Source organism: Bufo gargarizans, chromosome 4 (assembly GCF_014858855.1).
Source record: "Bufo gargarizans isolate SCDJY-AF-19 chromosome 4, ASM1485885v1, whole genome shotgun sequence".
Classification (NCBI taxonomy): domain Eukaryota; kingdom Metazoa; phylum Chordata; class Amphibia; order Anura; family Bufonidae; genus Bufo; species Bufo gargarizans.
The window spans coordinates 492,498,228-492,519,537 of NC_058083.1; the positions used below are offsets into that span (position 1 = coordinate 492,498,228).

Sequence of the window (21,310 nt, forward strand, 5' to 3'; positions counted from 1 at the left end):
GACCTGTACCTTGTGAAATGTCTCATGCAAGCTGTCCAAGCTTTCAGGATGCCCTTCATATTTTCTGCTGCTGTATCTAGTGCCTGCTCCTCAGCCCATTTTATCATTCGAGCCACTTCTCTCAGGATGGACAGGGATCTGAATGAAACCTGCCGATTTATGTATGTCACTCTGGTGTTGTTGTCTGGCCACACATGGATAGAGCATTAATGCGTTGGCATAAGCTCTCATCTCCCTTGTGTTGGAAGAAGGTCTTCTCTTCTGGAGTAAACAAACCATGAGCTGCTGTTCTCATTGTATGAGTACTCCATGCTTTGTGGAATATACTTGTAATGAAGGTGACCCATTAGAGAGGAGAATTGGAGTTGACATGCTTCAAAGATAATGGTCTGGTGAATAGTGGCTAGCTAGATTGCCAGAAGGTTGATGACCTTGATAAATTCTGCTGTTTCTGAGGACAGCCTTGAGTGTCATCCTCTTGGTACAAAACATGAAATCTTGTAACTGGCAGACTCTTGAGAGGAAATTCCTGATTTAAGATCCCTCCTAGATGCGATAAGAAGTTAGGTGGTCTCTCTTGCCTGCTCTTCTAGGATGGAGATGGATACCGTTTTGACAGGTCAGACATGTCAACCATCTATGATGGTTCAGAACCTGCCATTTGACTTGAGTACTATGAGGAAGGGAGAAAACATCCCTGAGCCAACTTCTGCTGTGGGTACAATACTTTTTTCTTTTTATATATATATATATATATATATATATATATATATAATTTTTTTCCCCCAAAATAACACCTGAGATTAAGATACAGAAGAAAGATTTTCAGTGTACATCAGATCAAGCTTATGTCATACATAATAACATTGAAGAATTATCTCCCCTACCCTTACCCCCCTTCGCCAAAACCATTGTATCAGCTTCATGACTAATTCCCACCCCCGTACCATCCAAAAAGACTTTGTATCGGGAAATGTTTCAGGAAATTTCAGGAAACTTTTAGTGCCCCCAGTTTATCTTTCAGGTCTTCCAGCAAGTACCACGTCGTTAGCTTGAAGGGACCCAATATTCTAGAGTATTGCGAGCACTCTATATAATTCAATATGAACTTGTGCCAGGTGGTATTTAATTTTTTACCCATCACCTCCGTTCTTTTGAGCGCTTCGAGCTATTCCAGGTGAAATGTATGTCTGAGTTGTTCAATAACCATGGATGTAGAAGGGACAGGTGGCTGGAGCCATAGCTTCAATAAACATTTTTTAGCTGTCATCAGCAATTTGTGACTTAACGGGGATATGAACTCCACTGTATATTCACTAACTGTCTGGTCATCTCTATCTATAATGACATGTAAAATTACTAGGGAAGACGTGATATCTATCTGTTTTCCACCTATGTTAGACAGAACTGAGCTTATGTCTTTCCAGAAGCCCTCAATTTTAGGACAACTCCATAACCCATGAAGTAAATCTGACTTTGACATGCCACACTTAGGACAGGCAATCAGTCTATCCGGGTTGCCCTTAGATCTAGGGATATCAAAACCATAAATAGTGTGATGGAGAATTTTTTAATGGGTCTCCCTCCATTGTTCGTTAGGTATTGATTTATGCAGAGCCACAATCCCCGAACACAAAGGCTTATAGATTTCCCTAATCCCAAGGGTCTCCTCCCACCTCCGAAATACCTTCTTAGGATCTTCCCTCCCCTACCTATCCCTGAGACATTGGTACAATAGTGAAACTGATGGTCTGGTTTTGGTTTTCAAAAATGAGTCAAAATCATTAGGTCTCCATTCCCTAGAGAGATCTTTGGCCCTACTTTTGCCATAGGTTTTCAGTTGCAGATATGGGAGGAAAGTTGAGCCCACCAAGCCCCACTTCTCTTCCAGTTCTGGTAATGTCACCCATCTGCCTTCTTTATCAAGGAAAAGGTCCCCTATCTTTTTGATTCCCTTACGTGCCCATTCTCGTTTAGTTGCACTATATCTTCCTGGCTGAAAATTTGGGTTGCGCATTATTGGGAGATGCTTAGATAGTTGGTATGGCAGGTAAAACATCTTCCGCAATGTTTTCCAGGTCAAGATTGTGTCCCTCAAGACCAGCGACCGTTTAATCAGTGGTGGGAGACTAGATACACTGGTATGTAGTAAAGCCACCAGGTCCCAGTGTCCCACCAGTTGAACCCCCAGATTAAGATTGGAATAGAAAGAGGTCTGATTTACCCAGTCTAGTATGAATCTGCTATTACAGGCTAAGTTAAACCCGCAGATATCTGGGAAATTAAGCCCTCCCTGGTCCTTCCTTAATTTCAGTTTGTCCAATGAGATCCTCAGCTTCTTTCCCTGCCATATGAAATGCAGGAATCTGCTTTCCAAGAGTTTAACATCAGCATGTCTATGTAACAGCGGAATTGTCTGCAGAGGATACAGAAGCTTGGCTACTCCCATCATCTTAACTAAATGGCAAGGAGAGAGGCAAGTTCTGCCATCTATCCAGATCTGCAATGATTTTGGATATCAGAGGGGGAAAGTTTAATTGGTATAAGGAATGTGGATCTCTCCCCACCATTATACCTAAATATGTGATATGAGATCTGGCAACAGAGATCTTCAATCTCGTAATTGCCTGTTTTAGGGTCCTCCTAATAGGTAATAACGATAAGAATTCACATTTGGAGATGTTTATTTTATAGCCAGAATAGGCACCAAAGTCTACTAAGGCTTTGAAGATGGTCTCTAGGTGGTCTTCTGGCCTTGCCAAAAATAATATAATGTCATTAGCAAATAATGCTGCTTTTACTTGTTTGGATCCTACTGTTATTCCCTCAAATAAATAGCAAGTGCACAGGAGCCTAGCTAGGGGCTCCAATGCCAAATTAAACAGGAGTGGCGATAATGTACACCCCTGACGAGTCCCCTTCAACATTCTAAAAGGCTTTGACAGGAACCCTTGAGTGTATACTCGTGCTCTCTGGTTCTCATACAACCTGGAAAGGAACGTTCTGAACGCTCCGTGGAAACCCATTTTGTCCAGAACCGCTTCCAGCCATGCCCACCTGTCAAAAGCTTTTTCCGCGTCTAAGGTGAGCATGGCTGGAGCCTCCCCCGGCTTTGGCTGGTGATGAACCCTATCCAAAACTGTGAGGACAGTTCTAATATTGGTGACAGCTGAACAAATCCCACCTGCTCCAGTCCTATTAAGGATGGAAGAATCACAGCCAGTTGATCTGCCAAGATCTTGGACAATATTTTCGTATCAACATTTATAAGGGAAATCGGTCTGTAAGAACCCGGTTGCAGGGGATCCTTTCCCGGCTTGGGTAGAAGTTTGATATATGACATGTTATCCTTATCTGGGTAAACTTGGCCCTTCAACACTCCATTATAAAGCTCTAACAACACTGGAGACACCTGAGTTAGCATGGCTTTAAAATACTCCCCAGTAAACCCGTCAGGTCCGGGGGCCTTCACATTTCCCAACCTTTTAAAAACTGATTGCATTTCTTCCATGGAGATGTCAGCATTTAGACTTTGTAACTGTTGAAGAGTAACCGATGGTAGTTTAACATGGTCAAGAAGGGTGTCAGTCAAGCTAACTGGGGTACAATACTTTGTCTAAGACTTTATTCTCTGGCTGTGGTCATGTACATATAGCTACTGATATATCGCTACAGGCTCTTAATAGCTCCACCTACAGACCCAATGGATGTCTTCTTGAAAATGAAGAAGCCAATTCCATAAGGCAAGTGCTATTTCGCAGGAGATATCAACTATCTTAGTTTGTGTAGCAAAAGATATGTAGCCACACATATACACCTTCCTGTCCGTGGGATCTTTGAAAGCCACGCCATTTTCTTATGCGACCACCTTGTGACCTGGGCTTCTGTGATGTCCATCTTAGGTGGTGGTGCCCAGTCAGCTATCTGATCCTCCTCAAAGGCTTACAAGACTTTATACCTTCTGTTAATGGTAGGCTATTTTTCAGAAACTTTCCACATCAAGGTAAACAGACTCCTGAGTGAGTCTATCAGCCTGAAGACTCTAGAACAGGGATCAGCAACCTCTGTACTCCAGCTGTTCTGAAACTACAGCTCCCAGAATCCTTATTTCACTTCTATGGTAGTTACAAGAATAGCTGAGTAAGTGTGCATGCTGAGAATTGTAGTTTCAAAGCAGCTGGAGTGCCAAAAGTTGCTAATCCCTGCTATAAAACAATGGTCTTTATATGAAACATAGGGGTTATGGTCCTCGATAGATAGTCTCCTTAACTTATCCACTGAATATACATGTCCATACGGCATAGGTAGGTTTAGAGTAGGACCTGCCTTACTGAGACAACATTGGCGTGGGTAGGTGGGCATAGATGTGATTTGATCAAAATATTTGGGCTGAGAGTCTCAGATTTTATTAATAGAGCGAGGGCTTAGTCCATATATTATGTTTGCATCAATTGTTTTAGTACATTATTTTTAGTGATTTTAACTTCTCCACTGGAAACAGAGCGGACTTGGAATCTTCCTCCAAGTCAAATGAAGATAATTCAACTTCATCAATGGTTCAGAGGACATGTAAAGGTATTTAAGCTCCAGAAGTTTCTCTTCACATTCTCGAGAACAAAGCACATAAAGATGGGTGGGATTCATAACAAGGTAAAGTTTTGTAAATGAAACAACACAATTCTAATTTCCCATAGCAGAAAGAGTCTTTCTGCCTCATGACATCAATTCATATGAAACGGACATCAAATGTTCTTCTAAATCTCTACAGATGCAATCTCTGCAGTATCTCTACTCATACTTTGGAAAGAGAACATGAAGGTTCACCAACCTATTTCATGGACAAAGAACGTGACTGGACCCTGCCCTCGCAGTTCACTTGCCACCAGGCAAACATTTCTGCTGCTGTAGTCTGAATCCTCAGATTCAGTAAAATAAATGACCAAAGTTCTGTAAGCTAGGAATGCAAGGGCCCAAAATCGTGAAAAAGGAAAAGCCTTAAATAATTTCCCCAAATACAATGCCAAACAGGGAGCAAACAACAAGCAGGTCTAGTAGGACTACCAAGCAGGAAACCATATGCTCATTCTTTTTTTCTATGACCTGGATTCCAAATTTGTGCGCAGAAAAATCTGTGGCATTTCCTATGAAATGAGCAGTTAATGGCCAACATAGCATCCATTCTCAGGACAGGTAATAAATGTATGATCTCTGGGGTCTGACCGCTAGAACCCCCACCAATCACAAGAACGTGAGCTGCCCAGTTCCTTGTGTGAATAAAGTGGTAGTGCGCATGTGTGTCCACTGCTCCATTCACTGTCTAGGGACTGATGGAGCCAACCTACTACAGTGCTCGGAAATCTCCGACAATCCCACAGACACTGAATGGAGAAGTGGTGTCCATCACTCCATTCACACAGGACACCTAAGGACCTATGTTCTTGTGATCGGTGTGGTTCCCAGTGATCAGACCCCTAGAGATCCTACGTTTTATAACTGTTGAATAGATGATGAATGTGTATTGGAAAACCCCTTAAAGGACTGACCAATACATCATATATTCCTATCTGAGGGAGATAGTGCACATGGCTTGGGTTAGTTCCACACAGAAAGAAAAGATAGCAATAACAATAGGAGCTGTGCCATTAAATCTACAAGTGCTGGTGACAAGCGCTATCACACAAGGTGCAGAAAGCCTCCTCTGTACATGTCTGCATATGTACGGTAGTTAATGTAAAACCTCATAAAATAGGGTCATTATATAAAGACATGGGAAATCAAAGGCTTTGAGATATACAAGCTTTCAGACATCTTTGCAACTTGCAAACAATAAATAAAGAAAAGACCAGAAAAAAACAAAGCCATTTGAATGTTGGAAAAGAACATGAAATAACCAGCACTTAGTTCCAGGTGACTTAGAAGTAGTATAAAGTAGTTATGTTTTTGGCTGGAGTAGCGGTAAACTGTATACACAATTAATGAATTATATATGTGCTTTCCTTTGTTTCCGTCATGTGAGTGAGATGAATTATTCACGTCCGCTCCCGGCCATTTGGAGAGCTGAGTTGCTTTGTAGTTTTCTAGAGGATAGAATATATTCCTGGTGGTTAAAGGGGTTGTCCGGGTTCAGAGCTGAACCCCGACATATCCCCATTTTCACCCAGGCAGCCCCTCTGACTTGAGCATCGGAGCAGTTCATGCTCTGATGCTCTACTTTGCCCTGTGCTAAATCACGCAGGGCAAAGGCATTTTCTGGAGTTCTGGTGATGTACCGGGGCTCTCCTTAGGGCTGCCAGGTGGAGCCTTCGCCCAGCAGTGCGTTATTGTAAATAAGAGGTCCCTTGCCCTGCGCAATCCAGCGCAGGGCAAGGGAGCACATCGGAGCATAAAATACTCCGATGCTAACATCAGGGGTGCTGCCTGGGTGAAATTATAGGTATGTCCGGGTTCAGCTGTGAACCCGGACAACCCCTTTAAATATCCCCAAAATAAAAATAAAAAAGATATAAATCATTATGAGAAATCTGATAGAGATGATGCCAACATCCAAGTGCCATTTACAATTCCTTGAGAACTTACCGGCCCGCAGCCATATCTGCTCTAGGGTAACCCACTGCTGCATGGGCCCTTGCTTCTGCGTGCTGCTGTGCATGGTTATTTCCGACATCGCTTGCTCCATCCGAGATGCAGCAATGGAAGATGCGCGCTGGGATCCTATGTAAAGATAAGTATATATATATAAATATTCGGTGCTGTAACAGATTCTTGAACATTTCAAGTAAGTCTGTGCATCTGACTGGCTGAGTAATTGACCCCCCAAAACACACTAGCTAGCTACTGCTGTTAAGGCCGTGTGTGGTTTCAAATGAAATATACACACCAAGAGAGCCAAAAACCACCCCGCTAATTAATCAAAAACAAAGATCTTTATTAGTACACATCAATAATGTTAATATGTTAAAATAAACCACAACAGCGGCATACATATACAGAAAAAAGGAAGTTACATTGGTCATGTAGTAAGTAGCTTCATATATCACATGGGCTTAGTACATCATAATAAAGCGCCCAAACCTATCATCTAATCACATAAGGTACATATAAGCAAGTAAAGTGCAAACCATAAAGTTCATATAAGTAACAGATATCCCAGGACAATAGGAGATAAAAGGCAGCCATGCATGTAAACCACAAATGCAATGAAATATTACAAAAACAGAGCATAGCCAATAATGATTGTAAAATACAGACCAGTGTGCCCTCAGGAGATGAGTAATTGAGTAGATGGTAAAGGGGTCGTCCCATAAGGCCATTAGCTATTCATATGCAGTATTTGGGTATATAGGTGTTAGAGAGGGGGATGCAGGGAAGGGGGCATAGAGAATATTCAGAGCGACTATGTATTACATGTTGACCCATTCATTAGAATTGGCGCACTGTAGGAGTAATATCAGAGGAGAAATGTGCAGCCACCTACAACTTGTGGTAAACAGTAACAAAAAAGACTATCCTGACTCGGGTAGTATCTTCTTGAAGGAACACTAAACATGTAAAATGCACAAAAACATTCCAGCACTCTGTACCATCTTTTCCATTCCCTTGATCATATTTTAGCTCTTATTTAAACGGAGAAATATATAAAGAAATCTTTGCTTCATGGTACAGCTCTTTACTGGAGTTCTCTTATTTATTCAAGGGGTTGTGTAGTCAGCAGATGCTGATGACTTATCCTCAGGATTGGTGGGGGTGGGGGCATGGTCTATCTTGCATGGCGTGAGGTAGCAAGAGTACAGAGCTCCGCTAGAATCCTGTCAAAACTCCTGCTAAACCCAGCAATCTTCCCTACTTATCTGACCGGATCCTTGCATCCTAGATGCCCGGACCCCAGGGCACCAGAAAAATGGTGAGACAAGCGCAGTATTGTGGAGCACGAACCTCTGCCGTAGAGGGGAGAAGCAGTGCGGGTGGAAGATGGTCATTAAAGGGACACTGACAGGCCCAACAAGCATATTTAGGTATCTATATGACAGTACAGGTCTTATAAGGGGTATTAAAATCATCTAAGTATCCCCCCTGTCCACATTCTAAATACAGTAAACTGAAGTTTTATAACTTGCTTGAACCGTCTTCAATCTGCTCATCAATATTCACTTCGCTGGGCGGCTACTACTGTCCCCGACTTCACAAGATCCGGCGCATGCGCCGGGCACTGTTCAGCGCAGCGCTTCAGAGCGGGGACAGCAGAAGTCGCCCAGCAAAGTGAATATTGATGAGCTGGGCGGCGCTTCAAAACGGCAGTTGGGAGCGGATGGCTGGGCGCAAGTGGAGGTGAAACGCCGTCCCTTGGGCAGATTGAAGACGGTTCAAGCAAGTTATAAAACTTCAGTTTACTGTATTTACAATGTGGACAGGGGGGATACTTAGATGATTTTAATACCCCTTATAAGACCTGTACTGTCATATAGATACCTAAATATGCTTGTTGGGCCTGTCAGTGTCCCTTTAAGGAGCCCATAAAGGTATCCACCAGAAACACTCAGGAAGTGGTACCTCCAGGAGTCAAGTCCGGGGTCGGTGTAGTCGACAGAGGGGTGGAGAAACTGTAGAGGCTGGAACACGCGGCGGGCGCCATATTGATTCACAGTAGCCACGCACCTGCACTGAAGCTGTTTGCTAGCAGGGGAGAAGGGCTGAGGCGCATAAGAGAGGAGAACTCCTGGCACGACCTGTTGGATAGGGGACTTTGGGCTCCAAGTTCTTCACCTTGGAGAGGACCCACATTACTCTTATAAGAAAGCAGAGTCCCTGCTCTGTTTTATAACTGTGAGATATCTCTCTCAATCTGTATGGAATATTAACCCTTACGAGCTGGGGCAGTAACAGCCATAGACGTGTCTCCCGACTACCTCTGCTAAATTTTCTCTATTTCTCTACTATATACGGCAGTTTGACAAACTATCCTCTCTTGTTCACACTCTGAAAGTTACCTCATGAGAATCAATTACTGTACTGTAAGAGCCACATTCGTTTACATTCCATTATACAAGCAACTCAGTGATTTATATGGGCCGCAAAAACGCTGCAATTGTCGCTCCTCCTGCTACAAAACTATATACAGTATGGACGCAATGAGTCAGACAGAGCAGAGAGATGGAGAGTCTGGTCCTGTGGTCACATCAGCAGAGACCTCCCAAATCATGAAGGCAATTGCAACGTGTCAAGCAGCTCTTATAGCGAAAATCGACGATGTTCAATCTGATCTTAGCTGTCTGCGACATGATTTTGACAAAATACGTGAAAGAACCACCGAGGTGAGTGATGTAGAAGATATTACCCGGGCAGGTGAGGACGATACTAGACAACTGCAACAAGTCAAGCTGCTACAAGCCAGGGCTGAAGACCTAAATACAGGTGAAACTCGAAAAATTTGAATATTGTGCAAAAGTCCATTTATTTCAGTAATGCAACTTAAAAGGAATTGCATTAATGCAGCTTAAAATTTTAATTTTGTGAAAAGGTTCAATATTCTAGGCTCAAAGTGTCACACTCTAGTCAGCTAATTAATCCATACCCCCTGAGCAAAGGGGACCTGAGATTGTGACTTTGGGGTTTCAAAAGCTGTAAGCCATAATCATCCAAATTATACCAAATAAAGGCTGGAAATATCTCGCTTTGCATGTAATGAGTCTGTCTCATGTTAGTTTCACCTTTTAAGTTACATTACTGAAATAAATGAACTTTGCACAATATTCTAATTTTTCTAGTTTCACCTGTAGAAGAAATAATATCCGCATTTTGGGACTGCCAGAAAAATCTAAAGGGTCCACTCCAGAATTCTTTGCGGAACAACTGATCAGACACGTTCTGCAACCTATTGTCCTGTCTAACTGTTTTGTTATTGAGAGAGCTCAGAGAGTCCCCAGTAAGCCGCCACCTGCAGGAGCCCCTGCCAGGCCATTTATTATGAGGGTCTCCTTATAGAGATAGAGACGCTATCCTGCTGGCCGCCCGACAGAAAGGCAATATCACCTATGAAAATGTGCAGTTATCATTCTATTCGAACTTCACTTCGGAGGTCCAATATAGGAGGAGGCAGTTCACTGACGTCCGGGCTCATCTACAGGTTTAAAATATAAAGTATGCCATGTTACAGTATATCCTTCCTGGCTCCGAGTGCAAGATGGTGAGATCGTCTGCTTCTTTGAAACCCAGAGGCAGCCGCAGACTGGATCGACAGGCGTCCAGATGTGAGACCTCGCCACTGACCCGACGCGGATATTTGAGTAGATATGCGGAGGCTTTTAAAACCTTCTAATTTTCTTAATGTTCTAAGCTCCTAACTGGGGTAAAATACATACATAGGTTGCTGGGTGATGACACAGAGAGGAGCACTGGTTGTTGAGAAGTTTAAGTTTTCTTTTTTGTTTCTCTCTTTTCTTCTCATTGTTTATGTGAGGTGTGTGTGAAGTGAACATGCACCTAGTTAGCTAGGGGTAGGAAAACACCCTAGTGTTTCAAGTTAAGGGTCTAAGGCTCAATCATGATGGGACGGATTGGACGAGGTGGGTGAACGGGGGCTTCGGGTTTTTGCTTGTCTGTGTCAGTATGCATGAGTGTGAATGTTGGCTCCTCCACGGGACCTGGTGGAGACTCAGGGATTTTTTTGTGGTTGCTGTATGGCGTTCGTTAAGTTGGTGTTTGGAATGTCAGGGGTCTAAATAATAAGATTAAACGCTCATTGGTTTTTAACTATTTTAAAACCTATAGCCCTGATATAGTGGTGTTGCAAGAAACGCATATAAGGGGACAGAAAGTTATGGCTCTTAAACACTCTTGGGTGGGTCCTACTTACCATGCGGTTTACCCTAATTATGCAAGGGGATCTCTATTTTAGTAGCTAAAAGCCTTCCTCTTCAGCTCATATCTGTTCACACAGATTACTCGAGTAGATTTGTGTTGCTACACGCCAGCATTAGGGGACTGCAGCATTTGATTGTAGGGCTATATCTACCGCCCCGCTTTTGTAGGGAGATACTTTATACCATCTTGAGCAAGGTAGCAATGTTCTCAGAAACTCCTCTTTTTGTTGTGGGTGACTATAATGCAACTTTAGACCCCTTGAGAGACAGATGATATCCTCAGGCATCACATAATAGGTCTCTTTTACATTGGGCGGAGGCGCATGGGCTAGTAGATGTAACGGTGGGGAGTGGGGGAAACCCCCCACCGTATAATGGGAACTGTTACTAGGCCAGACAACAATGAAGGGAGCAGGCCACAACCTACAGCTGCCCTAATCCTGACCCTGATCTCCTGACCGCATGAGCAAACCCTGAAGGTGGGAGGGCTCATGCACTGGAACCTGGATCCTGCTGACCCTGACGGTCCCTCACATAGGGGTCAGGAATAGGAAACAACCGGTTCCTCAGGGACTCCAGCTGCCTAGTATTAGGTGGAAGGGAAATGACCATATGCAGCATCTAGATCGGCAGGTAAGAACACACATACCTACACAAGCCGGGGAGGCCTTCGGACCAGTGCAGCCCCTTTAGACCCATCTCGCTCCTTAATTTAGATGCTAAAATTCTAGCTAAGGTATTGGCTCTGCGACTGAGGGAGGTGATCCTCTCTGTAGTGGGTGTGGACCAGTCGGGTTTTATGCCGAGGAAGATGACGTTTATATACCAACCTCCAGGTTAAACATGATAATAGGGGTATGAGGGTCTTAGTGTTGCTAGATAATGGAAAAGCTTTTGACTTGGTAGAATGGAACTTTATGTGGGCCACACTTGAACGGATACTCATTCCCCGGAATTTCCTTCCCTGGTTGCAATTACTTTATAAATTTCCGAGGGCAAGGGTTAAGGTAAATGGATATACTTCTGATCCATTTCCTCTTGGCAGGCGCACCAGACAGGGTTGTCCTCTTTCCTCCTTACTCTTTGCACTGATAATGAAGCCCTTGTTCCTACTTATTTCTTCTAACTCGCTGAATGAGGGTTGGGAGGTGGCGGGTATAACTGTGAAACTCTCCCTTTATGCAGATGATATTTTGGTATATCTGGTGAGCCCAGGAAGCTCTTTGAATGCCCTCTTGGACACTGTAGATGAATTTGGCGGTTTCTCCGGGCTGCGGGTGAACTGGTCTAAATCGAGCCTGTGCCTGATAGATGACTTTGATCCCGTCCATATTTCACAGTTTTATAAAGGCAGATTGTATGCCGAAACACGTCACTGGAATGTGACAATAAATCACAATATTATATACTAGCAGCGAGTGCCGGTCCTTTTTTCCTTTCATATCTCAATACAGTCCAAACTCCAAGAAGTAAAGCAGTTTAAATATCTAGGCATTGTTATTCATAGAGAGGCTGCAAAGTTCTACCAGCTTAATGTGGTTCCCACAATGGAATATATATAACCAGGAAACTCGAGGCTTGGGAGAACCTGCCACTGACCTTGATAGGTCGGATTAATGTCATAAAGATGGTCCTCCTAAGTTGCTATATCTTTATAGAGTGGCACCGCTGCCGTTACCGAAAAGGCACTTTTTACTCCTGGATAGACTGTTTGTGGCGTAAACTTTGTCCCAGGATAGCAAAATATACCCTCCAGGCGTCATATATACGGTGAGGCCTGGCGTTGCCAAATCTCTCCGTCTATTATACGGCAGTACAGTTGAGTTATGCGGCGTGGTAAATCAGGGCAGATGCAAGTAATCCAGCAGTGGTGCTGGAAGCTGCTCTAGTGGGTTTATATGAAGCCCTCACAAACCTAGTATATAGGAGGGGAGCCTATGCAGTTTGCCATTATACCCCTGCTACGGTGGCGATCTGGAATAAATGGGTGAGGGTACACACAGTTGAGGACAATAGTGAGAGATGGTCGCCATACGTACCATTATGGAGAAAAAGATTTGCCTGAATTGTTTTCTTTGGCAAACTTAGAATTTTGGCCTCATAAAGGGGTCTATTCCAGTGTTTTAATAGTCTGAAACAGAAATGTAACTTGCCACAACATAGCTTGTATAGATACTTCTAGTTTAGGCACGCCTGTATGGCTCAATTTAGTAAAGGGCCATTGAGACTGGAGTGTGGGTCTATAGAGGTAGTGGTGAGGGATTGGTGGGGGTCTGACTTCCGACACCTCCTGCCGATCAGTTTGAAGAGAAGGCAGTGATCATACAAGTACTGCTTCCTTTAAGATTATACTGCAAGATTATCGCCGCTGCAAGTGAGATGATACGCAGTATAATTTTCAAGAGGAAGCAGTGCTTGTATGAGCACTGCCTTCTCTTCAAACAGCTGATCAGCAGGGGGTGTCGGGATTCTGACCCCCGCCGATCTGATATTAATGACCTGGCTTGAGGATAGGGCATCAATATTAACAGCTAGACAAACGCTAAGATTCACATCTTCAGTTTAATCTGACAAATTTTTTACAAACTTTGGCATGAATCAATAGTACAGGTAAATAAGAAACTTTGTAATATATGTTATCAGAGAAAATATCTTGTTCTCCTTCTGGAAGCTCACTCTTTCTTCCGCCTCCCCTCTCCATAGACGTCTATGGGTAATATCTCTGTGTGAGTTTCTCTGCACTTCCCTTCTCCTCCCCTCTTCAAAGACAACTATGGGCAGTATGTAATCCTTAGGTGAGAAACAGACATTTTTCTCTGATAAGGTATATTATAACATTTCTTATATTCATCTGTACTACTGATTTATGCAAAGTTTGTTGAAATGACAAGAACTATTTAAAGGTTGACATGGAATGTTTTTTAACATACAATATGTTAGTAGTTACATAAAGTTAAAGGGTCACAAAGTTTAAAAAAAATATATAATGTCTTAGAGACATTGATTGTGGGGGTCTGATTGCCAAAGCCACATCGATCCCTAGAACGAGCTGAGAGAAGAGCTCACATATTGTACTCTCTCCTCGCTGAGGATCGAACTGAGATGGGTCTATAGACCTCTACTAAGCCCATGCAAGCAATTCTCTTGTCTCATTCTGGAGATCTGTGAGGGTCTTAGCACTCAGCCCTCATCAATCAAAAGTTTTTTGAAAACTCAGTGAACTTGGGCTGCAGTCTTTATTTCTTTTATTGATTTCCAAACCCCTGATACACAGTTTGCAGCCTGCTGCTTGGTTCAGACTTTTTCTCCATCCAGTATTATGCTGGATCTGTGTATCCAAGATGCTACCGTCTTCACTAGCTCTCATTTATCAACACAGGTCCATTCCTGCATTGCTTTAGTCTTCTAAGGGTAAGTTTACACACAATGATTTGCTGCAGAACATTTCCACAGCATGTCTAGAGATATATGCAATGGAAGAACTACACAAAATCATGTGGATTATTTTGCAGATTTTCCTTTTTTTGATCCAACAGCTGGTTGTACAAAAAAAATGGTATTCTCACTTTACCACTGAGGTAGAGCAGATGAGTGAAGTGTACTGTATGAACTATGTCAGAAGCAGCAGCACAGCTGGCTATGTAAAAGAGTTTCATAGACTCTACAGCAGCAAAATGGTAAAAAATTCTTAATTACGACTACTTAAAAAAATTGCTTGATTTGGCATTTAGGAAGCAATGCACAACAACAAGTCAGTGCAAAGGTATCCGTATCCCTTAAGTGAAAATCCCACCCATCCTATATCTTAAAGTGAAAGTTCACCTTTGAAAATTATTTGACCTGAAAAGACGGAGCTAAAGGGGTCATCTCAACATAGTATCTTTGGGGTCTGACCGCTGGGGCCCCCGCTGATTAGCAGCACTGTATTCAGCTATCTCTTGCAGTCCCATAAAGCTACATGTGTGACCGTCACTCCATTCATTCGGTTGCCTCAGGTCCCCCCCCCCCCATTCTTGTTTCTAGTGGGGGTCCAGTGATCAGACCCTTTCTGATCAGCTGCTTATCACCTATCCTGTGAATAAGGTGATAAGTTGATATGGTTGAACAAAATCTTTCATAATCCTGTACATGGCAACCTCTTTTCTAACAAAACTAGAACCAGCCCTGTAGCTCACGTGGATCCAGATGGATCCTTTCATTGCTCCAATTGTTCTGCTAGACGTATTTCAAGCTGTCAGCTTTGGGAACGCGTCCTTTCTCAGGGGTGTGTCCTTTCTGCTGCAGCTGGTGGCAGTTGAAGGATGGAACTGAGCGTGTGCTTCCATCTCAGTGAGCTGGACAGAGAAATTAGAAACAAAGCAAACAGCAGGTGGAGCTATACAGGTAGATTTCACTGAATAACTTACGGTAATAGCTATAGTAAACTTTTAATTACATACAATTACAAAATTATTCAGACCCTGGTTCTGGTTTGAAAACGGTAGATTATTTTTAGTGGGTCCATTCACACATCCTTGTTTTGCGGTCCGCAAATTACGGATCCGCAAAACACGGATACCGGCCGTGTGTGTTCCGCATTTTGTGGACCACGCGCACATGGCCGGCCGTGTATTAGAAATGTCTATTCTTGTCCATGATCCTTTTTGCGGGGCTGCGGAACGGAACTATGGATCTGGACAGCACACGGTGTGCTGTCGAAATCTTTTGCAGCCCCATTGAAATGAATGGGTCCGCACCCGTTCCACAAAATTGCGGAACGGATGCGGATCCTAAACTACGGACGTCTGAATGGACCCTTAAGGTACCACTCCTGGAGATTTTGCTCGTTTTGTTTGTTTATTTGCTACAGTCTCCGTACCCGTTTTAGTCTTTGAGCATCATCTTGTCCGTCTGCCATCTTTCCCATGCGTCTGCTCTGCTGACATATGGCTCCTTGAACATGAGGATGCTATCTCATGCTCTGATCTGCAGCCTATAACTCCCATCATGCCACTGACGCTGTAATACTGAATGGGGCACAGTGATGTGTTACTGTAGCTTGAACACAGTCTCCAAAGGACGGCACAGTTTGATATCCATACTGTAGTGGAGATCACGGTGGTAGGTCCCAGTACGGTACGGCCACGTCTTCTATGTTATATTTTTATACATTTTAGTAGCTGCTTTGTGTGTGTTTGTCCTTTAACAAGATTGAGCACTGCTAAGAGATTTACAGCACTAAACATGTGGAGAGGTCTGGAAGCCAACGCTTTAACCTACCTACTGAGCCAGGATATTAGTGAACAGCTGGGTTAGCAGCTGTTAATCTGATAAACACTGATACCACTTAATTCGTGGCATACTCCTGACCTTTGCATACATTAGTTATGCTGGATTTTTCTTAAAGGGAAACAAATCATGACAATAATTCCATGAAAATATGATGTATGGACATGCAAACATTGTGTGATTGTCTCATAGGTGCATTCAAATAGATGGGTGATTTTCTCGCTCAGCGGCTAACGACAATCTGAAGCCACAACAGCTCGTCACCTCCAAGTGCCCCAGTTTTGTAAGGACAGTCCCTACCTATTATAGTGAGACTGCGAATCCCCGGCTACCCTTCACACCTTGGCCATACTTTCCCTTTATTTATCGGCGTTGACCATTAGTTTTGGATTTGACCTTAAAGGGAATCTGTCACCTGGTTTGACCATATTAAGCTCTCACTATTGCCATGTTTTTTTTTTTTTTTTTTAATCAGATAATTTTTATTTGACATTTTTTGAAAATCACAAAAAATATCAAGAAAGAAAATAGCCTGCACAGTATACATGCAACAGTTGATAACAATAGAATCATAGCATTACATGAACAGTGTGTCTACCTTCCCATAGTCCAACTAAGAAGAGAGGCTAATCTGGGCATTGTATCCTAAATTTCTCCCAATTATCTCATATTTTGTTAAACTTCATTACACATTGACTTTTAACATATACACCCTTTTCTAAGCGTATTATATCTGACATCCTACTGAGGAATTCTCCCCTAGACGGTGGTTGAGGTCTAAGCCAGAATCTGGCTATTAGTTTCCTAGCCTGGAATAGCAGACGCTGCACTCCCAGACGGTGATGGCGATTTTTGACGTCTAATATTCCTACTATATACGTTCTTGGACCAGGTGGAATCGTGATATTAAATGCACCTTTTATTAAGGCCAGAACCGAGGACCAGAAATTCCAGAGCTCCGCACAATCCCAGAACATGTGCAACAAGGAAGCAGGGCTCATGCCACATCTAGGACAAACCGAATCCTCCCGAACACCTATCCGGCATAAAAACTCTGGCGTCCTATACACCCGGTGCAATAAACAACTGGGAAATACGCTGCCCCTCACAAACGGACAATTGCGGGGTGAGTGCTAGGATCGACTTCCACTACTCTTCTGAAATCGGCCCAACCTCGCTTTCCCATTTAGATTTAACTGCTAAAACCCCATGTTTCATCGACTTCACCTATAAGTTTCTGTAGGTAGAAGATATTAGACCGCTCGAGGAACTATTAGTAAGAAGTTGCGGAAACAACTGGAACCATAGTGCATTTCAATGATACAGATTTAGCCTGTGTCTGAAAGGCATGCCGTAATTGCAGAAATTGATAGAAGGCAGTGCGTGGGAGACCGAATTCAGTTCTCAACTGCTCAAAGGACTTAAAAACATCAGCACTCTGTAGTTGACGTAGATACCTCACTCCTTTGCCCTCCCAGGGTGAAAAGCCATCCTAATTGGAAAAGTTCAGGAAGATGCGGATTCCTCTACATAGGGGAGAACTGCGTAAACCCTTTCACTGATAACAGCGCCCGACATGTCTCCCAAACTTTGTGTATCATGGAAAGTGTGGGATGTCCCGACAGCTTACCAACAATTCCACTATTTTCCAACAAGACCACCGGAGAATCGTGACCAATAATATGTGCCACCAATCTGGCTGAGGCAATGTCTCCAGGAGTCTTCCCCCATCCCCTCAACTGTTGCAACTGTGCCAAATGTAATAAAGCCATGCATTCGGTACTGATAACCCTCCCTTCTCTTTTCCTCTCTGCAGAGTGTCTAGTCTAATCCGTGCTTTTTTATGCGAGGAATCCATACCGGGGAGTTATGCAATAGATACATGAGCTTAGGCATGAGAATCATTTTAAGAAGGTTACTCCTCCCAATTTCAGATAGCGGCAACTTTCACCACGCCTTAATTTTATCCAACATTGTGATTAAGAGCGGCTCTATATTAAGTGTAATATAACTGTTAGGATTCGCTGTAACTATTATCCCCAGATACTTGACCTGATGAGCAATTTGCAATGGACAGGATTTGGGGACGAGAGTCACAGCAGAATCATCTAGCGGTAGGAGAATGGACTTGTCCCAGTTGATACGGAGCCCAGACCTATCACCAAATCCCCGTATAAGTGCCATGACAGGACTTAAAGACTGTTCCACATTGCCTAAGTAAATTAACATGTCATCAGCGTAAAGGGACACTCTCTCCTCCCAAGACCCACAGGGAAACCCTACAATCTTATAAGATGAGCGCAACAGGCAGGCTAGTGGCTCAATTGCAATAGCAAACAAAAGGGGGGAAAGTGGGCATCCCTGATGGGTCCCTCTTCCCAATCTGAATGACTCTGATGTTCCCCCATTCGCCCGTATCCTAGCCGAGGGGCCGTTGTATAATGATTGAACCCAGGAGATAAAGGTCCTCCCAAATCCCATGACCCGCAACACCACCCAAAGATAGCTCCATTCAACACTATCAAAGGCTTTAGCCGCGTCCAATGAAAGAATGGCACGACCTCCGACAGACTTAACTCTTCTCTGAGTATTAAGAAAAAGGCGTCTAAGATTCACCGAAGTAGATTTGTCAGGCATGAAACCCGCCTGATCACTATGAATAATAGTGGAAATGACAGACTGTAGACGATTCGCTAAAACTTTCGCCAGAATCTTAATATCAGAAGTCAGAAGTGAAATTGGTCTGTACGAGTCAGGGGATCCGGGATCCTTACCAGGTTTGGGCAGGACCACTACAATAGCCTCTTTCATAGAAGCAGGAAGGTTTCCTGATTGAAGGGAATCATTAAAAACTGACAGCAATTGGGGCATAAGGACATTACTATACTTTTAAAAAAATTCCATCGGTAGTCCATCAATACCTGACAGAATCTCCTCACCTGACGTGGCAAGAGAACCATCCATCCTCTGGATCGACAATATTTTGGACGGTCCCTCCTGGGCTCTAATTACCCTTGCCAGTAGCTTACCCGAACTTTCCCCCGCCTCAAAATAATTTTGTTTTACAAAAAAACTGCGATTGTCCACCGTTTGCAACTATTGCCATGTTTAATAAATTACCTTCTGTCATGGAGTGGTTTTCTTTCTTATATTCATGCTTTCATTTAGCTTAAAAAGCGATCTTTGTGTTATGCAAATGAACCCTGAAGGTGCCCAGAGGGGCGTTCTTCTTCACCCTCTGAGCCCAGTAACGCCCCCTGCAGTGCCTAGACCATCTTTATTTAGAGCCCAAGCACGCCTCCTCGCTATGTACTAACGTCCCACAGTCTAGTTTGATGGCACCGCCCCCTCTGCTACGTCAGTTAATTCATTCAAGACAGGCACCTCGAATCTTCAGTTAGTACGGCTTAAATCTCGCGCAGGCGCAGTACCGCCTACTTCCTGCGCCTGTGCGATCCAACCGCTCCTGAGGGCAACAGCCTCAAAAGTGTCACTGGGCATGCGCCAAGCCCAGTGATATCTTCTTATCGCTGTTGCCCTCATGAGCGGTCGGATGGCAGCTACACTTTTATATAATTTAATTTTTCCAGGGACTGGAAAACCCTCTAATGTTTTTAGGGCTAAGGGTCCAATCCTAGGCCAATAAGAAGCGACGACTGATGATATATAATTAAATTGACACTTGTTTAAAGGGGTTTTAATATTTTAACTGGATAGGTCATCAGTATCTGATCAGTGGGGGTCTGACACCCAGGACCCCTGCCAATCAGCTGTTTTAGAAGGCACCTTTGCCTTGGTCATGTGATGTCATATTCATCGGTCACGTGGCCTAGACGCAGCTCAGTCCCACTGAAGTGAATGGGCTGAGCTGCGATACCAAGCACAGCCTCTATACAAGGTACACCTCTGTGTTTCGTAGACTGAGAAAACCGCTACTGTGAGCACGGGTGCCTTCTTAAACTGCTGATCGATGGGGGTCCTGGGTGTCAGACTGTCACCAATCAGATACTTATGGCCTATCCAGAGGAGAGGTCATCATTTCATATTTTTTTTTAAAAACTCCTTTAAAGGGCCTTTGACATATCTCCCTACAAATTGAATGAGTTCGAACAATTATTATTACAACTGTTTGTTCCCTGTCGAATGACGATTTTAGGTGACGCATTGCGGCACCTTACATGGCTAAATTATTGGAAACAAGCATTCGTACAAATGTGTTTCCCCCAAACTGGTCTGATCCTCATCTCGTGTAAAAGACAAGACCCAGAAAATGTGAAGGAGAACCATGCAAATACAGAGAGACTATGCAAACACTCACATTTTAATGTGAATAGGTTTAAAATTCTTTCTTGCTCAATTTCTTACAATATCTTTTGGTTTCCACAGCTGCATACTGTTTATATACTAAACTCAATACGAGCACAGTAAGCTCCTTAGCTCCCTCTAGTGGAGGGGCAAAATCTTTTCTTTTACATCTATAGGAGCAGTGATTGTAGATTTATAATGGTCTTTGCACCAAAAAGTGGCATCCAAAGTTCACAATTACAAGCATCATCTGCTCAAGCATTTAACAACTTTTTGGGGTTTTAAAGCAGATCACACCTCTTTTTTAAAAAGAGGCAGGGTCGTGGCCTTATAGATATATTTAGTTATTCCAAAATAATAGAAAACTTTAGATCAGTTCAAAAATAACAAAATATATTTTAAAATCATCCAACACATCATTTTGAAAATACACAGTGACTCACAGTGGACAATCACTTTAAAAGGGTTGTTCTGCTTTGGGGAATTGTCTTCATAGACCCATGCACTACGTTGTACTTGTGGAAAAAAAAAGACATACTTCCCTGCTCCCCACTGCTCCAAAGCCTGGCCTCAGGTGTGATGTCTCCCCATGCGACACCTCACTGCAGAGGTCAGTCATTGGCTGCAGTGGCAGATGTGATGCTATCCATCCAAAAGTTTCCTATAATAGTAAAATTAATGATATCCTCTGTATAGATGAAGGTGACACCATAAATCAGCTTACTTTTTTCCCAGCAACTTTGAACATTATAGATTTTTTTTCCCATTTGTGGCCCATCACACTGTGACTACTGTTGACATTAGTGGTCGTCTTACAAAGTAAATCCCTGTGTGTGTAAAGCCAGCCTCATCAAAAAATGCATCACTGAGATAGATTGTAT

General features: G+C 43.2%; 1 protein-coding gene across 1 annotated transcript in view; it reads right to left on the reverse strand.

Moving 5' to 3' along the window:
• TTC7A (tetratricopeptide repeat domain 7A) overlaps window positions 1-21,310 on the reverse strand; it is a 367,921-nt gene that overhangs the window by 77,134 nt on the left and 269,477 nt on the right. Inside the window, exon 19 of the mRNA XM_044289765.1 lies at window positions 6,577-6,711. Within this exon, the coding sequence (XP_044145700.1) occupies window positions 6,577-6,711 (135 nt within the window). The remainder of the gene's footprint in view (window positions 1-6,576; window positions 6,712-21,310) is intronic.